This window comes from Xiphophorus maculatus, chromosome 16 (genome assembly GCF_002775205.1).
Source record: "Xiphophorus maculatus strain JP 163 A chromosome 16, X_maculatus-5.0-male, whole genome shotgun sequence".
Classification (NCBI taxonomy): Eukaryota; Metazoa; Chordata; class Actinopteri; order Cyprinodontiformes; family Poeciliidae; genus Xiphophorus; species Xiphophorus maculatus.
In genome coordinates, this window is record NC_036458.1 from 25,176,960 (window position 1) to 25,202,939 (window position 25,980).

General features: G+C 38.0%; 2 protein-coding genes across 4 annotated transcripts; both read right to left on the bottom strand.

The window, feature by feature from the left end:
• Positions 1 to 39: 39 nt before the first annotated feature.
• Positions 40 to 12,062, bottom strand: LOC102227297 (transmembrane gamma-carboxyglutamic acid protein 2-like). 3 transcript variants are annotated; one of them, XM_005811909.2, is made up of 7 exons: positions 10,873 to 12,046; positions 10,690 to 10,780; positions 7,505 to 7,677; positions 6,354 to 6,387; positions 4,819 to 4,957; positions 3,820 to 3,969; positions 40 to 398 (listed from the first exon to the last, which is right to left on the bottom strand). In XM_005811909.2, exons 1-7 carry the CDS (start codon positions 10,912 to 10,914, stop codon positions 359 to 361), a joined length of 669 nt encoding a protein of 222 aa, XP_005811966.1. In that variant the 5' UTR covers positions 10,915 to 12,046; the 3' UTR covers positions 40 to 358. The 3 variants fall into 3 exon arrangements, with proteins under 3 accessions (XP_005811966.1, XP_023204228.1, XP_023204226.1); XM_023348460.1 differs by lacking the exon at positions 40 to 398 and adding an exon at positions 1,677 to 2,780 and having other exon boundaries at positions 4,819 to 4,954; positions 10,873 to 12,062; XM_023348458.1 differs by lacking the exon at positions 40 to 398 and adding an exon at positions 1,677 to 2,780 and having other exon boundaries at positions 10,873 to 12,053.
• Positions 12,063 to 12,937: 875 nt separating this feature from the next.
• Positions 12,938 to 23,294, bottom strand: LOC102226857 (ras-related protein R-Ras2-like). Its single transcript, XM_005811907.2, has 6 exons — positions 22,661 to 23,294; positions 20,643 to 20,730; positions 18,894 to 18,996; positions 17,459 to 17,567; positions 16,200 to 16,318; positions 12,938 to 15,411 (listed from the first exon to the last, which is right to left on the bottom strand). Exons 1-6 carry the CDS (start codon positions 22,745 to 22,747, stop codon positions 15,324 to 15,326), a joined length of 594 nt encoding a protein of 197 aa, XP_005811964.1. The 5' UTR covers positions 22,748 to 23,294; the 3' UTR covers positions 12,938 to 15,323.
• Between the last annotated feature and the right edge of the window lie 2,686 nt (positions 23,295 to 25,980).

The window sequence follows — 25,980 nt, forward strand, 5'->3', positions numbered from 1 at the left end:
TTAGGTGAATATGTGGGACAAATTCAAAACACCTGGACGCATGTCTTCTACATTTATTTTTATAAAACATCGCACTGTGTAAAAAATAATGTCAACTTTTTTTAGTTCTTTTGCATAAATCATCTTGGGGTGAACAGCAGAACCACCAAAAGTGAACCCCACCCACCTCAAAAAAAGCACATGAATCTCATGTGTGCACATTGTTTAACCAGGTGTGAGCATCCTGTGGTGGATGTGGTTTACCATAAATACGCATTCATCATGACCAAACAAGCAACAGAAAACAGAAGGCATAAAGTTCTCTCAGTTAGACATCAGGCACAGAAAAAAGACGCTCCCACCAGGGCCACCTTTCTCATTAGTCGTCTCCTGGTTCAGTGGGTTCCGATGGCGCCTCCCTGTGGTCAGAGATAGGAAGTATAATTATAGAATACGTAGCAGTCTAGTGTCAGAGCATAAAGGACAGTGGTGCTCTGACATGTTAGAACGTGAGGAGGTGATGTAAGTGCTGCAGAATACAGCACAAACCTTCAATCAAATGCATTAATTATGCGTAACATCATTATAAGATAAGATAAGATTTATTTGTCATTGTCATCAACAGATTACAATGAGATTGAGATTTGCTCGACTCGAGTTAAGATGCAGGTTATGTGTATATCCGTAATATACCAAGATAAAGAAATGAATAGTACAAAATGAGAAATAAACTTAGACATCAGAAGATGGTTGCAGCGCCTGGAGGTGTCGCAACAGAATTTACATTTATAACAAAGTGGTGTCAAGAGCAGAAGTTCTTATGCCTTTGAATTTAGTGCCATGATTGCCATCGGGTAAAAACTGTTTTTTAGGCGATTTGTCCTGGTTTTTATTGCTCTGTATCTCTTGCCTGATGGCAGCAGCTGGAAGAGACCATGGTCAGGGTGTGAAGAGTCATTTAAAATGTCCAAAACTTTCTTGTGGAGCCTGGAAGTGTAAATCTGTTCCATAGTGGGGAGGGGGCAGTTTATGGTTCTCTCTGCTGCCCTAACAACCCTCTGGAGCGCCTTCTTGTCCGCAGATGTGCTGCTGCCGTACCAGACACACAGACCGTACGTGAGCACACTCTCTATGGAGCAGTGATAGAAGGCCTGCAGCAGGTCTGAGGGGAGACGGTTCTTCTTGAGTATTCTCAGAAAGTAAGTCTCTGCTGTGCCTTCTTCAACAGCTCCTTGGTGTTGGTGCTCCAGGTTAGCTTGTCCTCCAACTCCATGGCCAGAAACCTGAACACTGGGACCCTCTCCACACAGGTCCCACTGATGGTGAGAGGCTGGATGTCCGTTTTGTTCTTCCTGAAGTCGATCACCAGCTCCTTTGTTTTGGAGGTGTTGAGGAGCAGGTTATTGACTTTGCACCACTCTGACAGCCGCTTCACCTCATCCCTGTACTCCAGCTCCCCCTTCCCGCCTGAGATGAGACCAACAACAGCCGTGTCATCTACAAACTTTATGACCTTGTTGCTGAGGTGGTTGGAGACACAGTCATGAGTGTAGAGGGTGTAGAGAAGTGGGCTGAGCACGCAACCCTGTGGCGATCCGGTGTTCAGGCTCAGAGCAGTGGAGGTGTGGGGGCCCAGTCTGACCCTCTGAGAGCGACCTGTTAGGAAGTCCAGAATCCAACTGCAGGTGGCTGATGGGAGCCCAAGGTTTGCTAGCTTGGATACCAGACGTTGGGGAAGTATGGTATTAAATGCTGAGCTGAAGTCCACAAAGGGCATTCTGACGTAGCTCCCCTGCTTCTCTAAGTGGGTCAGGGCAGCATGAAGTGCAGTGGATACAGCGTCCTCTGTGGACCTCTTTGCTTTGTAGGCAAATTGGAGAGGGTCCAGCTCAGCAGGCAGGCCAGCGAGGATGTGACTCCGCACCAGTCTCTCGAAGCACTTCATGATGATCGGTGTGAGTGCCACTGGGCGGTAGTCGTTCAGGGTGTTGATGTTGGTTCTTTTCGGCAGGGGGACAATGGTAGAGGACTTTAGGCAGGGAGGGACATTACGATTTATTGCATGTGTGCCTTAGCAGCAGTCCAGTTTGTGTTCATACTGACTTGTCTTCAGAACAATGGTAGAAGGCAGTTTGGCCCAGTGGATTACATTTTCTTCAACATCAGAAGGATTCCAGGGTGTGAGTGCAAAATTCACTAGGAACACATGGCATCATGATGCACGATGATAAAAAGGTCCATCCAGTGGGGAGAGTGTGATGGTCTGTTCTACTGAAACTTGGGTTCCTTCCATGAGTCTGTTACTTGGATTCCTAGGCAGTGCTACACACTGTGTACATCCCTTTATAGAAACTTTATAGGAAACTTGCCACCAAGCAAAAATGCTTCAGGAATGGTTTGAGAAGCCAAAGGTTTTTCACTTGACCTCCAAAGTCCGTGGATCAATGGAAACCTAAGGGTCTGCAAAACCTAAAGGGTCTACTACTAACATCTTTATGCCTGATACAACAGAGGTGCAGTAAAGTCAAACCTCAACACTCAAACACTCAAAAAGCAGGAAGCGGACTATAGCACATTGCATTCTGGTTAAGTACAACTAAAACAAACATGAATCTAGAGCTAGTGTAAGAAATGGCTCATGGTCTTTTGCCAAAGAAAAATGAGAAATCCTATAACCGCTCTGACACCACTCCATTTTTATTTTCATTTTGTGAAGAAAGATGTTGTGCTCTATTTTCTTCAGAAGTTTTCATGCTGTTTCCTTCAGTGGTCCCTGGTACAGTGCAACTTCAAGTGAGGGCCTGAAACAGGTTTTTCAAAGTGACACAGTGTTTCTGCACTGTGTAACTCATTTGACACAGTGCAGTTTGAAAGTGAACAGCACCAACTGAAAATGTAACAAGTGTTAAAATGTTGGTCCCAAATCGAACCGAGTCTCCTGGTCCAGCAGATGTGAAAACACCCTTAGTCACTTGTTTGCTAATTCCTTATCAGGCATGTCAGCAGATGGGCTGCCAAGTTTTGGTAGCTCATCTACCAAAACTCTCTCTCTCTCTCTCTCTCTCTCTCTCTCTCTCTCTCTCTCTCTATATATATATATATATATATATATATATATATATATATATATATATATATATATATATATATATATATATATATATATATATATATATATATATATATATATAGTATATACTGTATATATACTGTATATATACTGTGTATATATAGCCTGCCATATAGAACACACTCAGGCATACTTCATTTACCAAAGCAGTTAACTTCTGAAAGTAGTTAGTACACTACATATTATGAATGTGTATCCAACTAGACTGATGAAGGTTTGCCACAGTTAACAGACATTTATTCTATGCTATTATTTTGTATATTTCACATTACAATATATTATGGAAAAGACACATAAATAGTATTATTTCTATCCACTTATTAGTTAGACACAACTTTGTTTCTGTTTTTCCACATTAAATTCTTTTCTCACTCAGATTGAAGTTTTGTGACTGTAACAAATATGAATATGCAGACTGTCTGTTGAGATTGGCCCCCTGTGCACTAGGTGGCAGAGTTATTCCACAGAAAACCCATCACATTGCTGTGAACACTGCTGTTGAATACTGATGACTGAGGCTGGTGAATGAGCTCTCCAGCCAGGGGTTCCCTGTGTTTTGCCAAGCATGTAAAAGAGATGTTCAACAAAGTCTGTTTGCTGTCATAACTGGGGCCGGTTAACTGGGGCCACATTTGTTTTCTTAAGTTCCATCAGAAGTTTGTATTGGACATTTTGGACGTCTGTACATGTTTACTACCCCACCCACTTACCCTGAATAAGGTGGTGGAGGGGCATCATGCTGTCCACTGTGGATCAAAGCTTCATTGTAGCTGGGTAAAGGTGGAGGTGGGACCACCACTCCAGACAGGGGCACCACCTCAGGGACTGGGGCCCCATCTGCTCCCATTCTGACTGGAGTACTAGAGCAGAGCAAGGACATAAAATAAAAGTACAGAACTGAGGAAGCTGACTAGCAAAACAATAGAAAGATAGAAATGTTTTAAAATTGGATAAAAATAAATTCATTTTATAAACCAATGACATTAGCTTGTATCACATCTGTTTCCTACACATACAGATACATTTACTGCCTGCTTTGCAAACAGGAGTAAAATCATGATAAGCTCACATTAAAAAACCCAACCATTAGAGTACATTTATTCAATGGAAAAGGATAATCCACACTAGTGTACTACAGACTGTGCACATCCTTTTATAGAAAACCTGTTTTGAGCAGCCAGTGGTCTCTTTCAGCAAGATAATGCCTCCTCTATGGGGGAAATTTTCTGCCAAAATTCGAGAGCACATATTTTCTGTCTGAAAGCAGGACTTCTTGTCTTTCTTCTCAAAACTTGTAATGCCTGTACTCAAAACTTCTGTTCTCTTTCAAAGATTCACTGTGCTTTCTCAAATCTTTCTCTTCGCACTCAGAACTTGTCTGATCAAATCTCCGCTTGCAAACCTCTGATCGCTCATTTCGATCGATCATTTTCTGCTCACGCTTGGAACAAAGGAGCACCTTCGCCTGGCAACTTCTCGGCCAGTAGAATGAAAGTGTTATACTTTGTGTGTTTGTTTCCTTCTAGTAGGTGTACCTGTGTGGCTACTGTTTAATTGAAGGGGCACATCTAGAAGTTTCAGGAACGTTTCCCTCTAGAAATGCTGTTTGAGACAACCGCTTTAAGGTCAACTGTGTTTAAAATTTGCCTTTTATTTTGATGATTTGTTCTGATTTTTCAGTAAAATTTTGAACTTTGATGTAAACATACCGGCCAGACCTTGTCCTGGGTTTCTTCTTGTTTTTGTAGCAGTAGACTCCAAGGACTGTGGCAATAACAGCAGTCACTACTATGGCCAGGATTCCTGCCACCAACCCAGAAACATCCAAGTTGGAGGAACTTGGATCTGCTAAAATAAAATGTTTGTTACAAACAATAAAAACAAAATGTGTCTGCACTCTATTGAGCTGATCTGCTTTGATGATTTATCTTTTACTGTGAATTCTCATTTCTTATAACAGTTCTGTTTGCTGGAAACAAAAACTCCCTGAAATTCATAATGTGCAGACAGTTGACTGATGTTTTTAAAGATGAGGTTAAAATGTATTGCTTTTTACCAATAATTTAATAAAAGTTATTTCAAAAATAGTTACACAGTTTTCCAAAATGCTAAACAATGGATTTGGTCTTTCATTTAAGCTTGTTTCTTTTCAACAGACAAGCAAAATTGAAATGATTTGACAGAAGATACAGAGCAACCAGAACAAGGACCAACCGTCTCAGAGACAGTTTTTACCCGATAGCAATAACAAAACTAAATGCAATCAAAAACAACCATTAATCATCATAAATGATGTATGTGAGAATGTGGCTGTTCTTACTTTTTTTTGCCAGTTGTTTGTTGATTCTTGTGTGTGTGAATTGTGAGACAGTTATTTTTTGTTTTTGGGCATGTGGACCGACTGATGGCACCCTTTGAATTTCGTTGTTCTTGTGACAATGACAATAAAGATTTATCTTATCTATCTTATCTGATTTCCTGAGAATATTCAATTCATTGTTTTTACTACATGTATTGTTTTAGTCCAGGTTTCTGACTTTGATTTTAATGGCGCTTGTCTTGGTTTCTAGGTAACCTGTTTTGTGTTTTTATTTTGTGTTTTAATCTTTTCTCAAGTTTTAATTTGGTTACCTAGAAATTTATTTAGCTTTAATAACACTATTTTCTGTCTTATTTTGCATTTGCAATACATTTTATCCAATGTTGCTTTATTATTCCAAGTCTTAGCTTCTAATCTGCACTGACTTTGTCACTATTGTCTTACATGTAAAGTTGAAACCAGAAGTTTACATACACACAACAAAAAGACACTTTTTTACAGGCAGAAGTTAAATTAGACCAAATGTCTCTTATTTTAGGTCAATTGGGAATTACCAAAATGATTTCTATTTGCTAAAAGCCAGAACACTTAGCAATAAGATTCAAGAATCAGACATTTATATAAATAATAATTGCTACCTCACCAAACAAAGAGGGAAAAGTGATCTGATGTCATAGCTTTGAAAACCTTTGACAGGTTAACTGACACAATAATGTATGTATATGAAATGAACTGGACCTGTTTTATTCTGAATTAAACTGAACTTATAGATTATGAACTCTTCCAGAAGTGTGTTGTTGCCTTCAGTGCACTAAAACATATCCATCCCTTTCCCCCCCCTCACACCTAAATGTTTTACATTCACTTTGGATGAGCTCAACCTAAAGCCATGCATGAAAGAATGAAGATGAAGATTTTTCTAACCTGGTTTCTTATCATATGTACTCCAAAACTTTCTCTGAAAAAAGAAGAAAACAGCCGGTCAATAAAGTGGCCTTCGATTGTATTCTCTTTAAAACATTTTCCATTCACTTATTTTTCATATTTCCTTTCCAAGCCACCAGACTTTCCTTTCTCCAGTCGTCTTCAGTCCCTTTACAGGGTTTCTGGAGGTTTTAGAGGATTGGATCAATGTGAACATGTCTTCCACATTTCAAGTTATGTACAAATACCCTTTATAAACATTTTTCACATTTTTCATCTCACAGCCATAAACGTCAACTTATTTTCTTTAAATTTTACATATTTGTAGCACAGATCAATACAATTTTTGACTGTGTGTGCTGAGTTTTTTTGGAAGGAAGGAAAAGAAAGTGTAATAAGATTTTGGATCTTTATTTTTTGTATTCACTATCTTTTTCTTTGATAAAGATTATTTTGTTAAATTCACGGTTTTGCATGCATCCATTACTTTTCCAAGAGTGCTTTGAGAATGACACAGCTACTTGATCATAAAAAAAGTCTTTAAATTAATCTTTTACTGTAGTCATAGCAGCATATCTGTGCAATATTTACCATCTAGGAGACTGAAATTGTGACTTCATGTTCACTGTTACTGACAACAATGTTTAGGGCCACAGACCAGCAAAAAAAAAGGCTACTGAAAAAAATCCCACAGCATGATGCTGAGGGCACTGTTAGCCCTTCAACATATATTGCACTTTGTATTAAGGCCTCAACAGGCTTTCTTCTTGAAGACCTCATCATTAGCTCCATCCATCTTCTCATCTTCTCATCAACTCTGACCTGCTTTCTTGTTGCTGCTGAACAAAAGAGCCTCCACGACATGACGCCGTCATTCACCCTATGTATGTTGCATTTAAAATATTTATGTGTCTATATAAGCCAAGAAGTTCTGCAATTGTCTAATCTAAGCAGAGCACATCAGGTGGTCCATCATCTCTCCATGTTGAGATGATGGAATGAGATTTGTGGCTGTAGCATGGTAAAATGCAGAAATGTTTATGATGTATGAATATTTTGTTAAGACAGGTAGTATTTTCAGGACATGACTCATCTGTACATAACTGATTTGTTTCAGGCATAACATCTGAATGAACTCTTAGAATCCTTACTGTCTTTTCATCATCTTCAAAAATTTCTCTGGCCTCCTCATAGTTGCACGTTTCATCTATGCATTCCCTCTGCAGGTCGCCCTTCACCACCAGCTCAAAGTCCCAGTGGTTAGCGAGCAAGGAGCGAGACATGAAGGATGTTGCTGACTCTGCATCCAAAAACACTGGATCTCCTGCAGGAATCAAGTCATTTTTCAGATCAGTGAAAGAAACCAGACTGTAACAGGCTGCAGCTTTGTGCTCACAAGTTGAGGTCCAATTCTTGTAACTGAACAATGTTGGGGAACTTTGTAGGAACGCAACTCATCATGCATCATTAAACAACCTTGGGGTGTTTATAGGAGTAAACTTTTGGCATGTGGCAGAAAAAAGTCCACAGAACTTTCATTCCAAATGTAGGATTGAAGGACTCTGATCCTCAGTGGGCTTAAACAGAATCAAGAGTTTATCAAACAGGAAAATAGTGGTGGTTTCACTCCTTTGGGATTAAAATATTCACAGAGAACCTGAAGTTGTTCTGATTTTATAGTCATAAAATTAAAAATAAATAAATAAATAAATAGGTCAGAGCGTATCAATCCAAATATTAGAGTTCATGCTGGCACATATGATGGATTAAAATTTCCTGACACAGAAATAGAAGTTTCTGGCAGAGGCTATTTAGACAAACAAATCTGAAATATCCAGATAATCTCTGTAATAAATTAATGCTTTTCACACTGTCACCTGTGACTTGAGATGCAATTTTAGCAGACCAACTAAACTATTACTATTTATTCAAGGAGCTGACAAAAGTCTTTTTGGAACTCAAAAATATATACACATTTTGGTGTTTTAATAAGGTAGGAGGATTTTCTCTTTTCTTAAGGTGCAATTTTCAGCTGAGCAGATTGTCCTTGAAACAGCAGATTTTCATAAGCAGGTTCTTCTTTAATGAAAACTCATTTTTATTCATAATTTTGTGCCACATAATATTCCAGTGTGGATTAACAGGTACCTTCTGATTGATAGAAAATCTATTTTTATTGAAGAATGGTACTCAAAAGAAGTGTGGGCTGTTGAAAAATTTTATTTAAAAATACCGTTCATAATTTAAAGTATTTTGCATTTCCTCCATCTTCTTAATGAGTTTTATGTGTTAATCTGGTAATCTTGTCATATATAGTGATTTTTATTCCTCCAAATAAAAATAACATTTAATTTACAAATGGCTTTAATCATATTGGTCAAAACAGGAAGTAAATTCAAGCTGGTGACATCCTAGTCAGAGTTAAACAACAACACAACAGAACAAGACCTGGATGGAAATGAAATTTGGGTCGCGAAAGGAGCCTGAAGGGACGAAGGCTACTAACGTGTTGCTAGCTGGTGGTAAGTTTGCTTCAAAATGCTAATTATCTTTGTTTAATTATAAACAGTGCCGTACATATATACACAAACGTATGTTGGTTTCAGAAGTAGTTATTTTATCAGTTGAATTGTAATTTCTATGATTATTATTATAACAATCATTCCTCATGTTATAACTGCATGGAGGCTCTGTGTGTTGCAACTTAATATAGTTTTCTTCATAAACTTAACTGGATTTAATTAAGCTCAGCATGCCAAAGAGACTTTGATATTGTGAGGCTGTTGTTAGAACTCGTTCATCATTGTTTTTATCTTCAACATATTTTTGCAGTCTAAGCAAATGAAGATGAAAGAGGAAGCCAGGGATCAGGAATTAGAATAGCTAACCCTGTCTCAGAGGCTCCACCAGATCACCAACCAGTTCTGAGGATGAAGCTCCACATCGTCTCCCTGAAGTCCACACTTAAGCCACACTTTATAGCTAATGAGAGCATCAACTGATTTTATGATATTGCTGACTATTTTTTCTACTTTTAACATAAACAGGCAAAGAAGTCACCTAGAAACGTTTTATTCAAGGAGCTGACAAAAAATCTTTCTTGAACTCAAAAATATAATCACGTTTTGGTGTTTTAATAAGGTAGGAGGATTTTCTCTTTTCTTAAGGTGCAATTTTGAGCTGAGCAGATTGTCCGTGAAACAGAACGGACAATCTGCAATGGGAATTGCAGTGAATTCCCATTCACTGTAATGGTCCAGTGAACGTCCAGGGAATGTTCTGTCATTGATCCTCACTGTTCTTAGGAAGGAGAAATGTCAGTTTGTCTTCAGTAAAACTGAAATACTGTGGCATTGTATTAAAGCAATACTCTGTGCTTGGTGAAATATTTTTCACATTTCTCTAAAGTGTACTTATTTTATTATGCTGCTAATTTTCATAAGAATGTTATCTGTAAACTTTTACTATATTAATAATTTGTAAAATTCTCAGATAGTATATTGGCAATTTACTCTTGAAAAATGTGAATATATTGAATATACAAAGTATTTTTTTTCAATTGAAAGTGTGTTGCTGTTCATCCTTCTGAATACTGGTAGCCTGATATGTTTACAGTACTGTACATGTGTATGAAGCATGTGACGCTGTTAAGTAACTAAACGGTGTACTTCATTAGCAATTATAATAAACCAAATGTTACTGTGATCACAGTACTAACATATAAAATATATAATGCTTATAAATTTAGAAGACATTCTAAATATTTTTTATATGTAATTTGTTCACAAAAATTGTACACTAAAGATATACTAATCAAGCAAGTTATTATTACATAAAAAAGCCGTATACTTAAAGTGTACAAAGTATAACTTTAGTTGTATACTAAAGGTATACAAATCCAAAAGATCCAAAAAGCATGTGATAGTACACTTATTACACTTTAAATTGTGATTTTCTACAATTTAATTACAATTAAAATACACAAAATTACAAAATTAGTTGTTCCAAAATAACATACTTCAAGTTAAATAATCCTTAAACCTGAAGTATAGTTTAAGGATCAAGGAAGTGATGATTGGCTTCAAGTATTTTCAAGTATGCTCAAATTTAATACTCTTAGTATATTTATTTTTCACAAGGGAATGGACAGAGCAGACAGGTTCTATCTGATGTCATCAGCTAATCTTCACTCAGTTTCAATAGTCATCCCACTTTGCATAGCGAGATCATAATCTCATACATTCATGAGAAGTATTATATTTCTGATTCTTTACTCAAAACGTTTTCCTTTTCTAGTCAGTTGTGTTTGTTTGCTGTGAGAGGAAGAGTTCTTTACCTGGTGCTTGTTGGTTACGAACATAACATTGGCCTGTCTGCAGCAGGGACAGCAACACAATCCAATGCAATACTGCCATCAAGGGAAACGCCTAGAAGAGAAACAGGAAAACATGGAGTCTTTAGGGTGAACTCCTAAGATCTGAGATCAGCAGAGTACGGCACAAAAGAAAGGAGCACTCACCTGCCCAACAGGACTGCACCTCTGACCGTCAGAATGACCCATTCTTCAAATCCTTAAATGATAAAAAATCCATTCAACACTTCAGACTTTCAGCAAAATGGGAGGAGCCACGAAGCCTGACACTGAGCTGGCTCGATACTGCTGGTTGAGATGACCACAAACCTGTTCTGCAACATGTCAACTGAAAGCAGGAAATTCTCAAAGCAAGTCTGAGGGCCTGCCTGTTTCTCTGTTTACTCACTGGCTGCATAGGGAACTGAGCCAACAAACAAAACAGGGACCAGAAGAGACAGGATCAGTTCTTCTGGTGAGCTCTGCTCAAACTGAGTCAGCATGACAGTACAGTAGGCCTGTCAAACTTTGCTTTACAATAAATTGTCCCAGTAATTGTTGAGATAAAAGATAATGTTGTTCTGAGACCCTTTTCAAGTAATATTTCGATCAATTTTGTGTCTCAGTTAACAGAAAACTATGTTTTGGTAAAGTATACTTAGGTAAGCTAAACTGTGGACTAGACGTTTATATGTAACTAGTGGCCTTGCCCTTGTATCTGTCTGATCTGCTTCACTCTCTCCCAGGTCAGCAAATCAGATTTTGTTAGTTGTCCTGAAACTGAAGAGGAAGTTGAGAGGTGACAGCTCATTCTCATTTGCAGTATCCTTTTAAAGCTTCTGTTTTATCACTGGCTTTTAACTCAGCTTGAAGTATTGGTTTTTGCCGTTGTTGTTGTATTGTTTGTTTTTGATTCTGGTTGTGGTGTACAGGACTTTGGTGAACTGTGTTGTTTTTTTAAAGTGCTTTATAAATCAGCTTAAATTGAATTGAATGGGAGTAGTGCAATGGCAGTAAAGAGAACAGTACACTTGTGTCATATACTTCAGCAAACTAAAATGTGAGCCACAAATATATACCTATTACACTTATAGCATATAAATGAGTCTGCTGGCTGCATACTTGAATGTATAACTTGGTTGACATATTACTTTATCACACTATACTGAAATAAACTTTATATAAAGTTAAAAATGTCCCAATTTAATCCAAAGTAGTATTAAATTAGTATTCTTTCTTGTACACAACAAGTAGATGGTCCATAGCACACTTGATTTACTTACACTCCAGTATACTTATAAACTTCAGATATTCTACTTTTTGCTAACAGTAATGAGAAGCATAGTTGTGCTGAAGTCAGAGAAAAAGAAAGGGTAGGAGCTTCTTAAAGAGACAGATGCCCAATTTCAAGGCATCAAATTATGAAGTCAAATTTATTTTAAATCTTGTTTGATAGCCTTTTTATAACAGCTGAAGGTAGCATAATTACTTGATTGTGCTATAAAAGGCACTATGTGCCTTGAAAACACATAATGCTAATACCAGTTTAACTGTCTTGCAAGCTTATTCTACATTCTTGATGATTTTCTGTCATGTTACAGCCATAAACATCAGTGTAGCCTAATGGAACTTTAGATAGAAGACTAAGAAATTCTGATAAGGCAATGTTTTATTCGTGGTTTTAAACATTTTTACAAAACAAAATCTGTTCAGGCTCCTCTCCAGTGGAACCAGCTCCCAGTTTCAGTGTGTGAGGCAGACACCCTGTCTATCTTTAAGACAAGGCTTAATCATTTTATAAAGTTTATACCAGGATTGGCTTAGGTTATTGTGAGTATCTCTGTAATTTTGCTGCTGGAGGACAAGATCATTTTTCTTCACTCTGCTACTTTCTCATACTGCTATCTACTTTTGCATTTTCAGTTGTTGCAGCAATTTCTCATCCTGAGCAAAGTTAATAACTTGATGGTTTACTGAAATGACATTTTACCAATTTGACTTTGTCCAATTAGATCTGGTTCTCACAAAAGTCACAAGACAAATTTTTTTCTAGAAATGTTTTATTGATGTTTAAGCATGAAAAAAAAGAAAATTGGATATGTGGATTGTATGTTTTCAGATAAAAATGATGCCTCTTAGAAAAACAAACATAAAGCAGCACTTAGAAATGTGAACATTTTGATAGCGATATGGGAGGTCATAAAACTCTATCTTGTTCTAAAATAAAAAGCTGAGAATATGCCTAATTTGATTGTCTATTGTAAGATTTGAGTATATACATTAATTCCTTCTGATCTCCTGAAAGTGGTGATAATATGCTGACAACATTGCCATATAAGAAAACTGATTGTTTTATACTCCAGGACAAAGTGATGTTTGCTACAGTTTCAGGTAAAGCTTTGAACGACACGTCCCTTCTTATGTTGGAAACCAAATAAATGAGAGGCTTCGCTGTAATCATCTGGATTTGTAAAACAGATAAAAGGTGAACCAACCACCTCCAACCTGAAATAAACACCAGGACCACAGTGTAGTTTGCATCTCACAAAACTTATTATAACAACTTTAAACCATTTACTAATCAGAACACAAAGGTGGCTGTCTGTACCTTATTGCATTGTGATAAAACAACAAATAGCACCTCACCTATCCCCAATAAAAGCATCATGTAGGAAGTATATCTGCATGTCCAATAATTCGTCTATGAGTTAAAATGTACAGGTTGTGTTTTTTCATTTTACCCTGAACCTTTATGAACAGCAGCCAAATGGCCCTGAACGCTCCGCCCCCCGGGCCGCTGCTGCTGCTGGAGAGTAATACTGTCAACAAAAAATTAAACAACAAAGCTGCTTTGGGGTAAACAATGATAAAAATTATTTTTAAAATGAAAATTACAGCAGATTATTATCAACATATATCATTCCTCCTTTGCAGAGGCACAGCATTGTGAATGGACTCATGAGGATTTCACAATCTTGGATTTTTCCCACATTTCCAATCAGACAATCCTCCATTAGGACTCTGGTTAACCGGGAAAACTTTGGAATGGGCTTTCAGGGGCAGTAGCCCAAGGCTCTGATTTTTGAGGGTGGCCATAAAAGTTTTTTTGATTAGTTTTTTTTTTTTAATGAGTGAGTATTTTGTTAACTTTGTACTTTATATCAAATTTATAGGCTTAAATAAGTTGAGTTGCCTGAATATTTGGGGATTTTTATGAATATAGACAATATTCAAGTATTTCAAAAAATTATAGTACATTTCTTTGTAAACAGCATGGAGATGTTCACAAAGAAACATCTTTTGAACAAAAGATAGTCACCTATCTTGAAGGTGACTATACTATACTAACTTGAACAAGTTAGGATATGTCTATGGGCTACTTAACATGAATCAATTCATATTTGAATGAATGCATTAAAGCAGCAAAGATAATCCTTTGCTGATGTGAAGGATTACCTATTAATGTACTGTAATTTGCATTACTAAAAGATTTTTTCCTTAGTGGTTAGGAAACCAAAACTTGCTCTAGACCCAAATCCAACTCTGCTGATTACACATGTAACTGCTGTCTAATTTATTTTGTCCTTTAAATCTGTGAGAAAACATCGTTCTTCATTAATTGTGGTTATTTTTTATTCGTTTCATGGAGCGCATATGCAGTAAAGCACTGAACTATTAACCTCCACTTCTTCAGCCAAATGCAGAAATGTGTGATTTAAAATGATTACTTTAAATCCTTTTAAAACATGAACACTAGGGGTTTTACTGAAGCACAATCTACTCCAAAAGCTCTGGGTCATTTTTAAAATACTGCCTTCACTGCTGCTTCTGTGGCAAATTACTACCCTGATAATCTCCTCTTACCATAGTACAGGTGCTGTAGTCGATGAATTAGTGCCCTAAGTGTGCAAATAAAGAAATCAGTTCTGTTAAGAAATACTGCATCCAGCTGACGTCTATGTAATATTTCATAAAAACACAATTTCCCCACTAAAGCACCAAGCTTATGTGGGCCATGCATTGCAAAAGCACCAGGTGAAATACTTTAGATGTGATCAGAGCAGAGAAGCCACAGTATTTATAGTTGCTATGGCTACCGGTGATAAACCTCCTCAAACTGTAGACAGAACCCAAAGCATAAGCACACTACGAAGCAGGCATGTTGTTTCAGCCGTCAGGCTCTGCTGCCCCCCTCAGGAAGTCATGGGAGATGACAGTACAGCCCATGACTAGTTTAGGGCGTGCCACATTGCACAAGAATGTGAAATACTTTCTGACTCAAATCTACACTCAGGGTCTGCATTCAGAATGCAGTCTGTCATTGAATGATGAGGCAGCTCTTCTTCTGTACATCAGGCTCTGATGTGACAAGTTTCATTTCCTGTTTCTCTATCTGCTGCTGTAGACAACCTTCTCTTTACATCCTTCTCATGAAAATAATACAAAAAATTAGAGGCTGAACAAAAAAAAAGTTTTTGGTAAATGGCAAAGAAAGTGTTCTGGAAGGTTGGTTGATAGACCTTATCTGTCACTCACTCTGACACACACACATGCGCACACACACATTTCTTTGTACAAGCTCAAGTGGGATGAGAGTTTGGTGTCCATAGTAACGATGCCTACAGGATGACACAGGGACAGCCACGACTGTTCTGTTTCCCAGTTTGTTGAGTTGGAGGAGGAGGACTCTCCATCTCCTGAAACCGTCTGAATGAGGAAGATGGAGACAGACAAAATAAAAATGGGATCTGATTTATGTTTACACACAAACTGTTAACACTGCATTATGACTGGTGTGTGAGTGTACCTGTAGTCTAATTATTTACATCTAAGATATCTTGAAGGTGACTATACTATACTAACTTGAACAAGTTAGGATATGTCTATGGGCTACAAAACATGTTCATTACAGTTTTTGCACAAAATAATTCTCAGATTATGAGATTTCACCTCCTCACTTTTGCTTCTTTGAATGAGCTGTTTTAACTCATTAGATAATAATAATTATTATTATTATTATTATTATTATTATTATTATTATTATTATTATTAGAAAAACAGCAACATCCTCCTGGAAAAAAGCTGAATTATTTTTTTTACTTTAGTTTTCTTTTAATGGAGGAGCAAAAATGTGCAGGAAGTATATTTTGCACAATAGGTTCCCTTTATGCAAGTAAACATTTACATGTTTATCTTCCAAGTTAAACATGCAAGCATCCCAAAGCTGCGATGTACTGGCCTGTCCAGGGTGACCCAGCTGGAGGGAGCCACCAGCACCTGTCATGACCCCACTGGGGATAAGTGTGTGGATGGATGGATGGAAGGAAGGAAGGAAGGAAGGAAGGAAGGAAGGAAGGAAGGAAGGAAGGAAGGAAGGAAGGAAGGAAGGAAGGAAGGAAGGAAGGAAGGAAGGAAGGAAGGAAGGAAGGAAGGAAGGAAGGAAGGAAGGAAGGAAAGACAGATGGACAGACATCCCAAATGCAGAAAGCCTCTACCTGATGATCTGCACCAGCTCCACAAAAGCTTCATCCACATTGTAGCGATTCTTGGCAGAAGCTTCCATGTAGTGGATCTTGTTCTCTCTGGCAAACGCCTGAGCGTCCTCCCTGGAGATCTGCAGACACATCCAGCTTCATGTCAAATCAAGTAAGGACTCACAGAACGAAAAGGCCAACTAACACCGTCAAATCTCTGATAAGTCCCTATGTAATTGTGTGTATGGTCCTAATCATTACAGTACACAGGCTAAAAAAAAAGATGATTTGTTAAATGAACAATACACTCAGATCAGTAATTATGCCAAAACGTACAAAAAAACAACAACATACGTTTTGCATTTAACACAAAAGAAAACCCTTTGTCTGTAATATTCTATCCAGAACAAGTGGAGGCTTTAATCCATTAAGCACATTTTACTATCCAGTTATTAACCAGTTAATCCAGGAAATGGCCAACAAATCAGCCCTAGACAGCGCTGATGTTAAGTCAAACAGAAAGGCTTTCCACATGTTGATGTTAGGATTCTTGAGTTGCAGGGAAATCCTGTTCTATAAATGATCAAGCACAAAAATGAATTTTAGGCAATAACATTTTTATGTTCTTATTTTAACAGGAATTTGTTTATTTGCACATTTTACCATATTTCTAATATTAAGGCTTAATGAAAAGTTTGCAGAATATGCCTATTCTTATCTGATTAGTCATCAGATTAATCAATTACTAAAATAATCATTAACTGCAGTCCAACCGCACTCTCATAATATTTTCCCAGAAGTCTTTGAGATCATCAAAATATTTTTGGGCCTTTGTGTTTTTTAGGGTCAGCAGTGGTTCTGCTGACCCTCGGACATGGAGGCCATTTTTGCAAAGTTTCAATGACTTTCTCACATTTCTTCAAATCAGTACATGATGAGTTGCTTTTTGAGATCTTTTAGCCCATGTCATGTTGTCAAGCAGGTGATTATGTGATTTCTTGATTCTACTTGTCATGCACTAATAAGCTCTGAGTGTGGCTTGTGAAACGGAACTAAAAAATGTGGTTAATCACAGTAAATTCCTGATTTAATGTCCCAGCTATTATTCTTGGCTTTTCACCCCCCACCCCACCCCACCCACCGGTCCCCATTGATGTTACAACAGTTAATCGGAACGTCAACAGCGCCTAATACAAACCTTCATCAATCAACCTCCCTGGGTTGATTGATGAAGGTGGTTCGCCCAGGGCGCCAAACAGGCTAGGACTGCCTCTGCGTACCACTCTATGCTGCTCCAGGTCAGCCTTGTTTCCAACCAGCACCATGGGAAAGTCGTCTCTGTCCTTTACCCTCAGGATCTGGGTGTGGAACTTCTGGACCTCATGAAAACTGTACGGATCACAACAAAAAACAATGAGCACTTCCAGTATCTATACAAGCACTGACTTACAAAAAACGACAGTTTAAGTTATGGATTTTAAACTAATAAATGATAGACATGCCCCGTGATGGATGGTGACCTGTCGACAGTAACCCCACCTCTCGCCCATTGACAGCTGGAGACAGACACCAGCACCCCTCCTGACCCCATTAGAGAAGGATGAATGATGGATGGATGAAAATAAAAAAAATAAAAACTTGATCTGAGGACAGGTTAAACTGTGAAGTATATCGTTGTTCATAAAATTATTTTAAAGCATCTTTGATTATTTCATTATAATTACGAGCATCTTTAATAAATCTTTAATATGCGAGATATTCTGAGTTGAGGCCCTGTTTCTAAGAAGATTAACCAGGTATCAATTAAACTTATTAGCAAACTCATACATCTTTTGCCTCATGAAAAATATACATTTTTCAGTTTTCTTTATTAAAATCTGCATCTCTCACACTATTCATACCAGGCAAATTGAGGGAAGATCCTCAGTGCATAAAAAGGCAGCAACATCTTTGGAATGTTTAAAGACTTTTTCCCACCCGTTATGATCGGTCCTGAAGCACAGCTGGTTACAGCATTGACAACATGATCCTTCTCTAGCTGCTGCTTCACCGAGTAAAACTCCTGCTGCGGAAAAATCCTCAAACATCATGAACCAGCCGTCTTTGTGCCCTTCTTGCAAATCTGCAAGAGGGGCAGATTTGCAACTTGCAAGCTTTATCTTGAAAGTTGTGGAGCTTCAATAAAACACCAATTTTCCAAATAAAATTCAAATTCACATTCAAAAATACTTTATTGGTCCCAAAGGAAAATTAAATATAGTAAGTGAATAAATTGAGATTATTAAAAGGGTGATGGTAGCTGGTGATAGATGTTGGCAGGAAAAATCTCTTGTAGCATTCTGTATTACAATAAATCTGAAAAAGCCTGCAGACAGTCTCATGAAGAGGATGGTCAGGGTTTTTGATTTTATGATGTGCCAAATATAGAGATGCAGATACAGATTTAATCCAATGTATAACATATAATTTCATTTTTAAAAGCTAATGTGGAATAGTTTTCCACTTAAAAACAATTTTCATGCTTCAAACTTGAGACTGTAAGTGATTTTTGAATCATGCTGTATTCCAAGCAAAATGTTTTCCTATTATTTTTTTACTAGAATTTTTGGTCACTACTGATGTCGTTACCAAAACCCTTTGCAAAACCAACCCTAACTTTTGTCATTTAGATGCTAGAAACACAGAGACACACACGCACACACACCAGGTCATTACCTGCCCCGGTCGTTGAGAGCAAACACCAGTAAGAAGCCTTCTCCAGAGCGCATGTACTGCTCCCTCATGGCACCAAACTCCTCCTGGCCTGCTGTATCTAGAACTGATACACACAGAAAAATTACACTAGACACTGTGAATATTTTGGCCAAAGCGAGTCCAGTTTTGTAAAACGAATAAAATACAGTCACCACCGTTAGCTTGTTAGCCCTTCAGGAGTTCTAAATCTGGGTGTGTCCTTTATTACTCAACCTTTGGACTTATTGGGTCAGTATTGGCATTAATAGTTTTTGCTGCAGACATTTGTTCATTTGTGATGGTGGTTCGCTAACAAAAACACACAGGGGTAAATTTAAAATCTAAATAAATACAAAGTAAATTATTTCCCTCCCAAATGTAAAGTCAAACATGCAAAATGGAGGCAAAATAATCTAAAAAGCAGCTACTGAACACACAAGAAATAAATCATTCCTGAAAACACTGCAACAGACCAATAGCATGTGAAGAAGTCAGGGGTGTGTGTAACAAAAAGCATCCGGCAGAGCTGTTGGTGCTGTCCACTAGTTTGTAGGTATTTTTACAAAGCAGAGATTTCCTTCTACATTTCAACTTTTGTTTGCAAAATAAAGTTTCTGGTTGGAAACAAGAGATTCAACAGATCTGAATCTGATCTGTAAGTGCAGCTTGACAAATCTGAAAATGTTTCAAGTTGCACTAAAAAGAGAATCAGATGATACTGCTGAATAATCGTAGGAAATAAAAGCAATTAAATCAAAGCTACAAGCAGCGCTGGCGACCCTCGCCGCTCAGCGCCGCTCTGGCCTGGTGGTAGTGGTAGCCTCCTGTAATATTCCCATGATAACATGATTTCTCCATTAACTTAAGAGGTTTGCTGGCATTATCACAGGAGGTGGATACATTTTATCCAGTGGGATGTTGACATCTGTGGGAAACTATGTTAAAAATAAAAATTAAAAAAAAAGAAATGTAGTTTCCAACGCAATGATAAGAACATCTAAAAAAAAATAGAACTGGTACCTTAAGTACCAGTTCTTAAGGTACTGAATTCTTTTGTCGAAATTCAGTGTAATTATTCAATGAAAGAAATAGAAAACAACTAAAAGCTGCATTTGTTGTTATAGCTAGATTTTAAAACATTAATTAGTTCTTTTTCATTTCTATTCCAAAGACTCACAGGTTGCAAACTTTGGACTTAAACTAACTTGAGAGAATCAATCAGAGAAGGAGATGGTTTAAATCATAGGACATTCATGAATTAGAATGGCATAGTCAAAGTTCACACATTATTTCAACTGACAAAGTCCACAGATGTGCTCCCACCAATCTGAGCAAAAAGTGGTTCAACTACAAAGTATTGTAGTGACTCAGGTACTACAATACTTTGTGTTGGTCTATTACATGAAATACATTTCACTCGTGGTTGTGATGTGGCAAAATGTGAAACAGTGCAAGGGGTGTGAATACTTTTCCTAGGCATAGTAGAGTCATTTTCATGGAGTTCTAACAGACAGCAGATGTCCAGAATTAGGATGGAGATTTATCTGATGTTTTCATGAAATGGTGAAAAAGCAGCATAACCCAACTCAGCTGGCCTGCTGCAAGTCCAAACAGGGCAGTGACACACACAGGGAGCAAACACACACTGCGTGAGTCTTCTCAGACTCTGGGCTGTGGAACAAAACTGTTGACACAATCAGAGTGAATCAGTGTAATGTGGTGCAGCCTTACTGTCTAGCCGAGTCTCCTTCCCATCCACAGTGCACACCTTGGTGTAGGAGTCTTCAATGGTGGGGTCGTAGTCTGACACAAAGTAGGACTGTCGGACACATTCAGCGTTAGTGGCGGAGCAGTTAACACAGTGTACTGATTTCTTCTACTTTCTCCAAACAAAAACATTATTCCATCTTAAACTACAACAGAGACTTTGCTTGATCCCATTATTCACCTGACCAACATTTAAATAAGCCACTTGTTGGAAGGCACTGAATGCTGCAGTTCATTCACTCCAGCCCTGTTTAGTTGGCTTTAATCGAACTCCAGTTCGTTTGTCAAGAAAGTCTGGTTTGTTTGGGGATGTGTGAATGTGTAATTGAACTTAATGCTGAGGTCAAAGTTCACCCAAAAAACTGCCCGCCAAAAAAGTCTCAGTTAAAGTGAAGTGAACACTGGTGCTGGTGATGCATACTAAATCACCAAGATGACCGGAGGCCGCTCCCAAGCAGTGCATTATGGGTAAACTACAAAAACAAAATGCACTAATCTAAAACAAGCAGGAGAAATTGATCATGTTTTTATTTAACCAAAGACAAAAGAGAAATCCTACAACCACTAAAATTTGACCCTACTCCATTTTTGCTCACATTTCATAAAATATAAGCATGTTATGTCTTCTTCAGAGGTTTGCGTATCATTTCCTTCAGTGGTTCTTTGGACCAGCCAATTATGTGGAGATTTTAGATTATGATGTTTAACCAACCACTTTCATGAAAACTAAGTTTCTTAAGGAAAGTGACCTTTGTTAGCAGAAAAATGTACTCTGAAAAATAATAAAAACGTTTCAAGAGGAGTTGAAGAACCCAGTCATCTCCAAGGCGGAGATGACTGGGTTATTCCCTGCCTTTTGCTTCGTAAGGCTGGCAATTCTTTTTTTTTCTGACGAATCCCAGGTAGAAAATGGAGAACAAGACTTCACGGAACACAATATGTTTGCAGAGTGCCAAAGAAAAAACAAGATGCCAACTCTGCTTTGAGTGGATTTGGGTTAATGGCATCACATCAATCAAGCTGACCAGCTGGAACTACTAAACATTGTGGTGGAAACTTCCTGACTGATTTTGACTAAGTGTTTGCCCAGTTTATCCTCACTTAATTGTATTTTATTGTTGGAAATTGTCCCAAAACCCACATAGTGTTCTCCAACTCCTCACCTTCCGGATGTCACCATGCAGACTAAAAAAATGATGTCTATGAGGAAAAGTCTGGCAACTAGCTTTAACTGGTCTGTGCTGCTCTTCATCAAACCAAACCACTGCTATGGATTCCTTCATACATAGTTTGTGATCTGTGAAATCTTCAGTTTAATCTGGAAAAACATGTAAGGAACCATTTCAGTACATCTTAATGCATTTACACCACTATGGATGAAGCCCTACTGGACTCCATCCATAGTCCAGCTATGGATGGACCTCAGTGCAGAACTCCTGGGTTTGATTCTCATTCTCAGACCATTTGTCTTCCCTCTCTCTCTCCACCCTACTTTCTGTTAATGAAAGTAACAGAAATTACATTTTTAATTACTTAAAAAGGTCATTAGAACTAAAACCAATCTTTAAAAACAACCGTGGACTGAATTATTTTGAAGGGTCACCAGATTATGAAGGTTTTGTTCTTTCTGATGATTTTAATGCTTTCTGGGCATGTGGAATACATTACTCAAAATAGGAACAGAATCAGACCTTTGTGTCCAGGTGTGAAAAGTATGGGTTTTAGAACCTTGAGATGAATATCCAGAATACTTAAAAACAGCAAACTGGTCCTCTAGTCGCAGTGAGGAACCACAACCTAACTTCAGGACAACCCGCATTAGAAAGGGCGAACTGGTCCTTTACTTCCAATGAGGAATCACAACCGAACTTCAGGGCGAACTGGTCTTTTACTCCCAGAAAGGAATTCCATCCTAACTTCAGAACAATCCTCATGACAAAGCAAGCAGGCCGTTTCTGTAGAGACAAAGTTCATGTACCTACCTGGATGAACTGGATGGTCAGGGCACTCTTCCCCACTCCACCTCCTCCCACCACCACCAGTTTGAATCTCTCTTCTTCCCCACTCATTCCTAACGGGGAAACTTTCTTTGAAGATTAAAAAGCGTCTCAAGGCCTGATTCACCAGGTCTCGCCCAAAAAGCCCAAACCAAAATCCCCCCAGACTCTGAAGCGTTAACCGGAGCTTCAAACACGGACACGCTGCACTTCTATCGGCACAGTTTCAGACTCAAACTTATCGTGCGCATGTTTTTTCTCCCCCTGACGACGTGTTAGCGGACAGAGCCACACCTGGGTACCAAAGTCCTCCGAAGTCCGGCGGCGTAGTTTAGGACCTAGTTTCGTCTTGATAGAGTTAGGACAGAAACAGCTCCGGTGCTGAGCTCTTCCCTATTCTTTCTGCTTGTCTTCTACCTCAGCCCTGAGCAGCTTCTGAGGGCGGAACTGCTTCCTCTTTAACCCTGTGAGAAACCTGAAGCAGCGGGCTGAGCTCGCTTTCAGGCCAACATTCACAGAGCAGCTGCCTGTGGTGGGTGTCTGACTTTCCTCTTTGAAATGCCTTGTTGATTTGCAGCTCATTAATGCTGAAAACTGTTCCTATTCAACTCAAGTTTCAAGTGTCACTTTCCTTATTTGGTCATACGGGATGTCCGTGACATCATTTCAAGTATCTCGCAGGATGTACAATCAGCGCAAGCTCGGAAAACTTTTTCGGGGAGCAGTTTCATGCTCGTAACCTTTTCTGTCTGCTAAACAGGTTGAGTTTAGCTCAGTTGGTCAAGAGCAGAAACGTTACAATGGGTACAGATTTTAAAAGACGTGTTAAATCATGTAAGCTTCATTCAAGAATAAGTCAAGAGCAGAAAAAGCCTACATGCCTCAGGCTACACAAACTACGTGGACATTTGCCAAAACGTCACACTCCAGCGCCACCATGTAGACTAACTAACCAACACTGAAGCCGTTGCTGAGCTGTTGAAAAGTCAAGAAGAATGTATTTGTTAACCCAGTTACCATTTCCTTGTGTCACTCAGTTCCAACCATTGACTTCAATGTGAAAGTTTAACATTAAGTTTTGTGCAACTGTGTTGGATAAAATGATTCTGTGTTCTTCCTCTGTCTCTTTTATCTGCTCACATGCACAGGACTGCATGCTTACATAACCATAACATTTAAGGCTGGCGACAGTGTTATGTATCACACATAAACAAAATCTGATTAAGCCGGAAAATAGACTCATAGAGGGAACAGAATGAGGTAAAAGCAGAATTCGCACTACAATCTTTTCTTCACTTGGTGTCGCCCTTAAGGTGAGCTGAGTGCAGCCCAGAGCTGAACGGTCTGTTTGCAACATTTGATCATTTTTCAGCATTAAAGGCTGTTTTATACTTAACCAAATCTCATTATTTCTCAAGGTAATGGCAGTGAGGGTTATTGGTTTGGTCCCGAAACTAGTAAACGGACAAAGTTGGTGCACAGAAGGGAAAATGGGTTAACTACAACAACTGTGCAGAGGGAGGAGAATTATTTGTCATGCATTTTTCCTGTTAAACCCCAAACTAAAACCCCGTGACACCATCTGGGCCGCTTTATTGATGAGCCGGTGGGCAGCCAGGAAAAATAATGACAATTGGATGTTTTTCTTAGCAGAGCTATTTCTCTTATTTATCTGTCCCTTTAAAGCTACATTCACACAGCATCTTAATGCTCAATTCCAATTTTTTTCTGAAATCCTTTTTTGACTAATTAAGTCAGAATGCTATGAAACTTAGTAAATAATTTCCGATCCCAAAGCCTTCCCTCTGCGCGCAGAAGAACGTTGACATCACATAACAACACATTTATGAAGTAATTTATGAATCGATTTTAAACTTTATTTAGCAATGGGTCACAGCAGGAGTGAGGTGCATGTGATGTGCTTTTTATGAGCGAAAACAACTAAATTGGGCTGTTCAGATTGCTGTGGGAAAAGTCTATATGGGCCCAAAAAATCTGATTTGTGTTGCGTTTGCTTACTGTGAGTATAACCTAAGATACTGTCAGTTTGGGAGCTACCATTTGACCAAAACAACCTTGAAAAGCTTATAGTTGGTGAAGATCACTTCAATAGCTCACATCTTGTAGAAGGCTAGTAGGCAAACCTGCTGACCAGTAAATACGGAAAGACTTGACAAAGCCACATTAAAGAAAGTAAAGGCAGCAATCAAGAATGGTGTGAAATGTGCGACGCTCACTGATTTTTATCAAGAGTAGAAGACAAGCACCTAGCGTAAAATATGAAGCTAATGTCGCCACAATAAGTAGCTAAGCTAAGCAACAGCCTGAACTAAATTATATATTTAGATGATGGCTAGAAATACATTTTTATGTATTTAAAATAGTCTAAATCCAGGGACATAAAGGTTGTTTCTATTTCTATTCATGTCATGAGGAATGAATGCTGCAATCCTGCTGGATTTCTTTAAAAATATTTATATAATTAATTGAATTTTAATTAATTTTCGAAATTAATACATTGAGTTTAATGCACTGATCAATGACTAAGATAAATTGTAATGTATGTATGTATTTACTTTTACTTTTTGTAAAGTCCCCTCAGATTGCATTTGTTGTGAAATGGTGTTTTATAAATACACTGAATTGAACTGCCGTTTCAAAGGAGAGTGATCAATGCAGACAGCTTTCAGGAACTTGTTTTTGTTGTTGTTGTTGTTGTTGTTTTTGCAGCTTGTTAAAGCACATTTAGCCAAATATTAGTATCATTTTGAACAGGCATAACTGCATTAAATTTAGAGCTCTAACAGATGTTTTCTGTTTTGAATGAGTTCAATAATTTTCATAATTTGGCTTCAGAATAAAAGTCTGGTATAATTCCAATACAAACTTTTATTTTATAACTAAAAATACACTTTAATTTTTATAAATAACATAAGTACCAAACAAATAACAGGATTTATATTGTCTTCAGGATGGCAGGACTTTGAAATAACTCTTTCTCAATTATCAAGATACTGAAGAACAAATTCCATTAACAAGTCTTTAAAAATGTCAATATGTTTTAAAACGAGTAAAACATACAGCAGGTCAAGTCCAGAGACCTGTAAACTCTTGAAACTTAAAGAAGATTAAATACCAACAGAGCCCTCATACCACATTTAGTGTTTTTCTTATTACATTTCAAAGCCTATCTTTGTGGCGGTTAACATTTTCTGTTTCTGTTTTATTGCCCAGAAGTAATTGAATTAACACTTGCACTTCGAAAATCACCATACCCCTCCCACCCCCCAAAAACCCAGATTGAA

Bases quoted from the DNA above. Each gene is read 5' to 3' on its own strand.
- LOC102227297 (XM_023348458.1), bottom strand. From the start codon at position 10,914: ATGGGTCATTCTGACGGTCAGAGGTGCAGTCCTGTTGGGCAG. The intron at 10,781-10,872 runs GTGAGTGCTCCT...TTTCTCTTCTAG, and splicing joins GGTGCAGTCCTGTTGGGCAG to GCGTTTCCCTTGATGGCAGT. The intron at 3,970-4,818 runs GTATGTTTACAT...GCTCTGCTCTAG, and splicing joins CCCAGGACAAGGTCTGGCCG to TACTCCAGTCAGAATGGGAG.
- LOC102226857 (XM_005811907.2), bottom strand. From the start codon at position 22,747: ATGAGTGGGGAAGAAGAGAGATTCAAACTGGTGGTGGTGGGAGGAGGT. The intron at 18,997-20,642 runs GTAAGGCTGCAC...TGTGTGTATCAG, and splicing joins GAAGGAGACTCGGCTAGACA to TTCTAGATACAGCAGGCCAG. The intron at 15,412-16,199 runs GTAGAGGCTTTC...TTCCTCATTCAG, and splicing joins GAGCTGGTGCAGATCATCAG to ACGGTTTCAGGAGATGGAGA.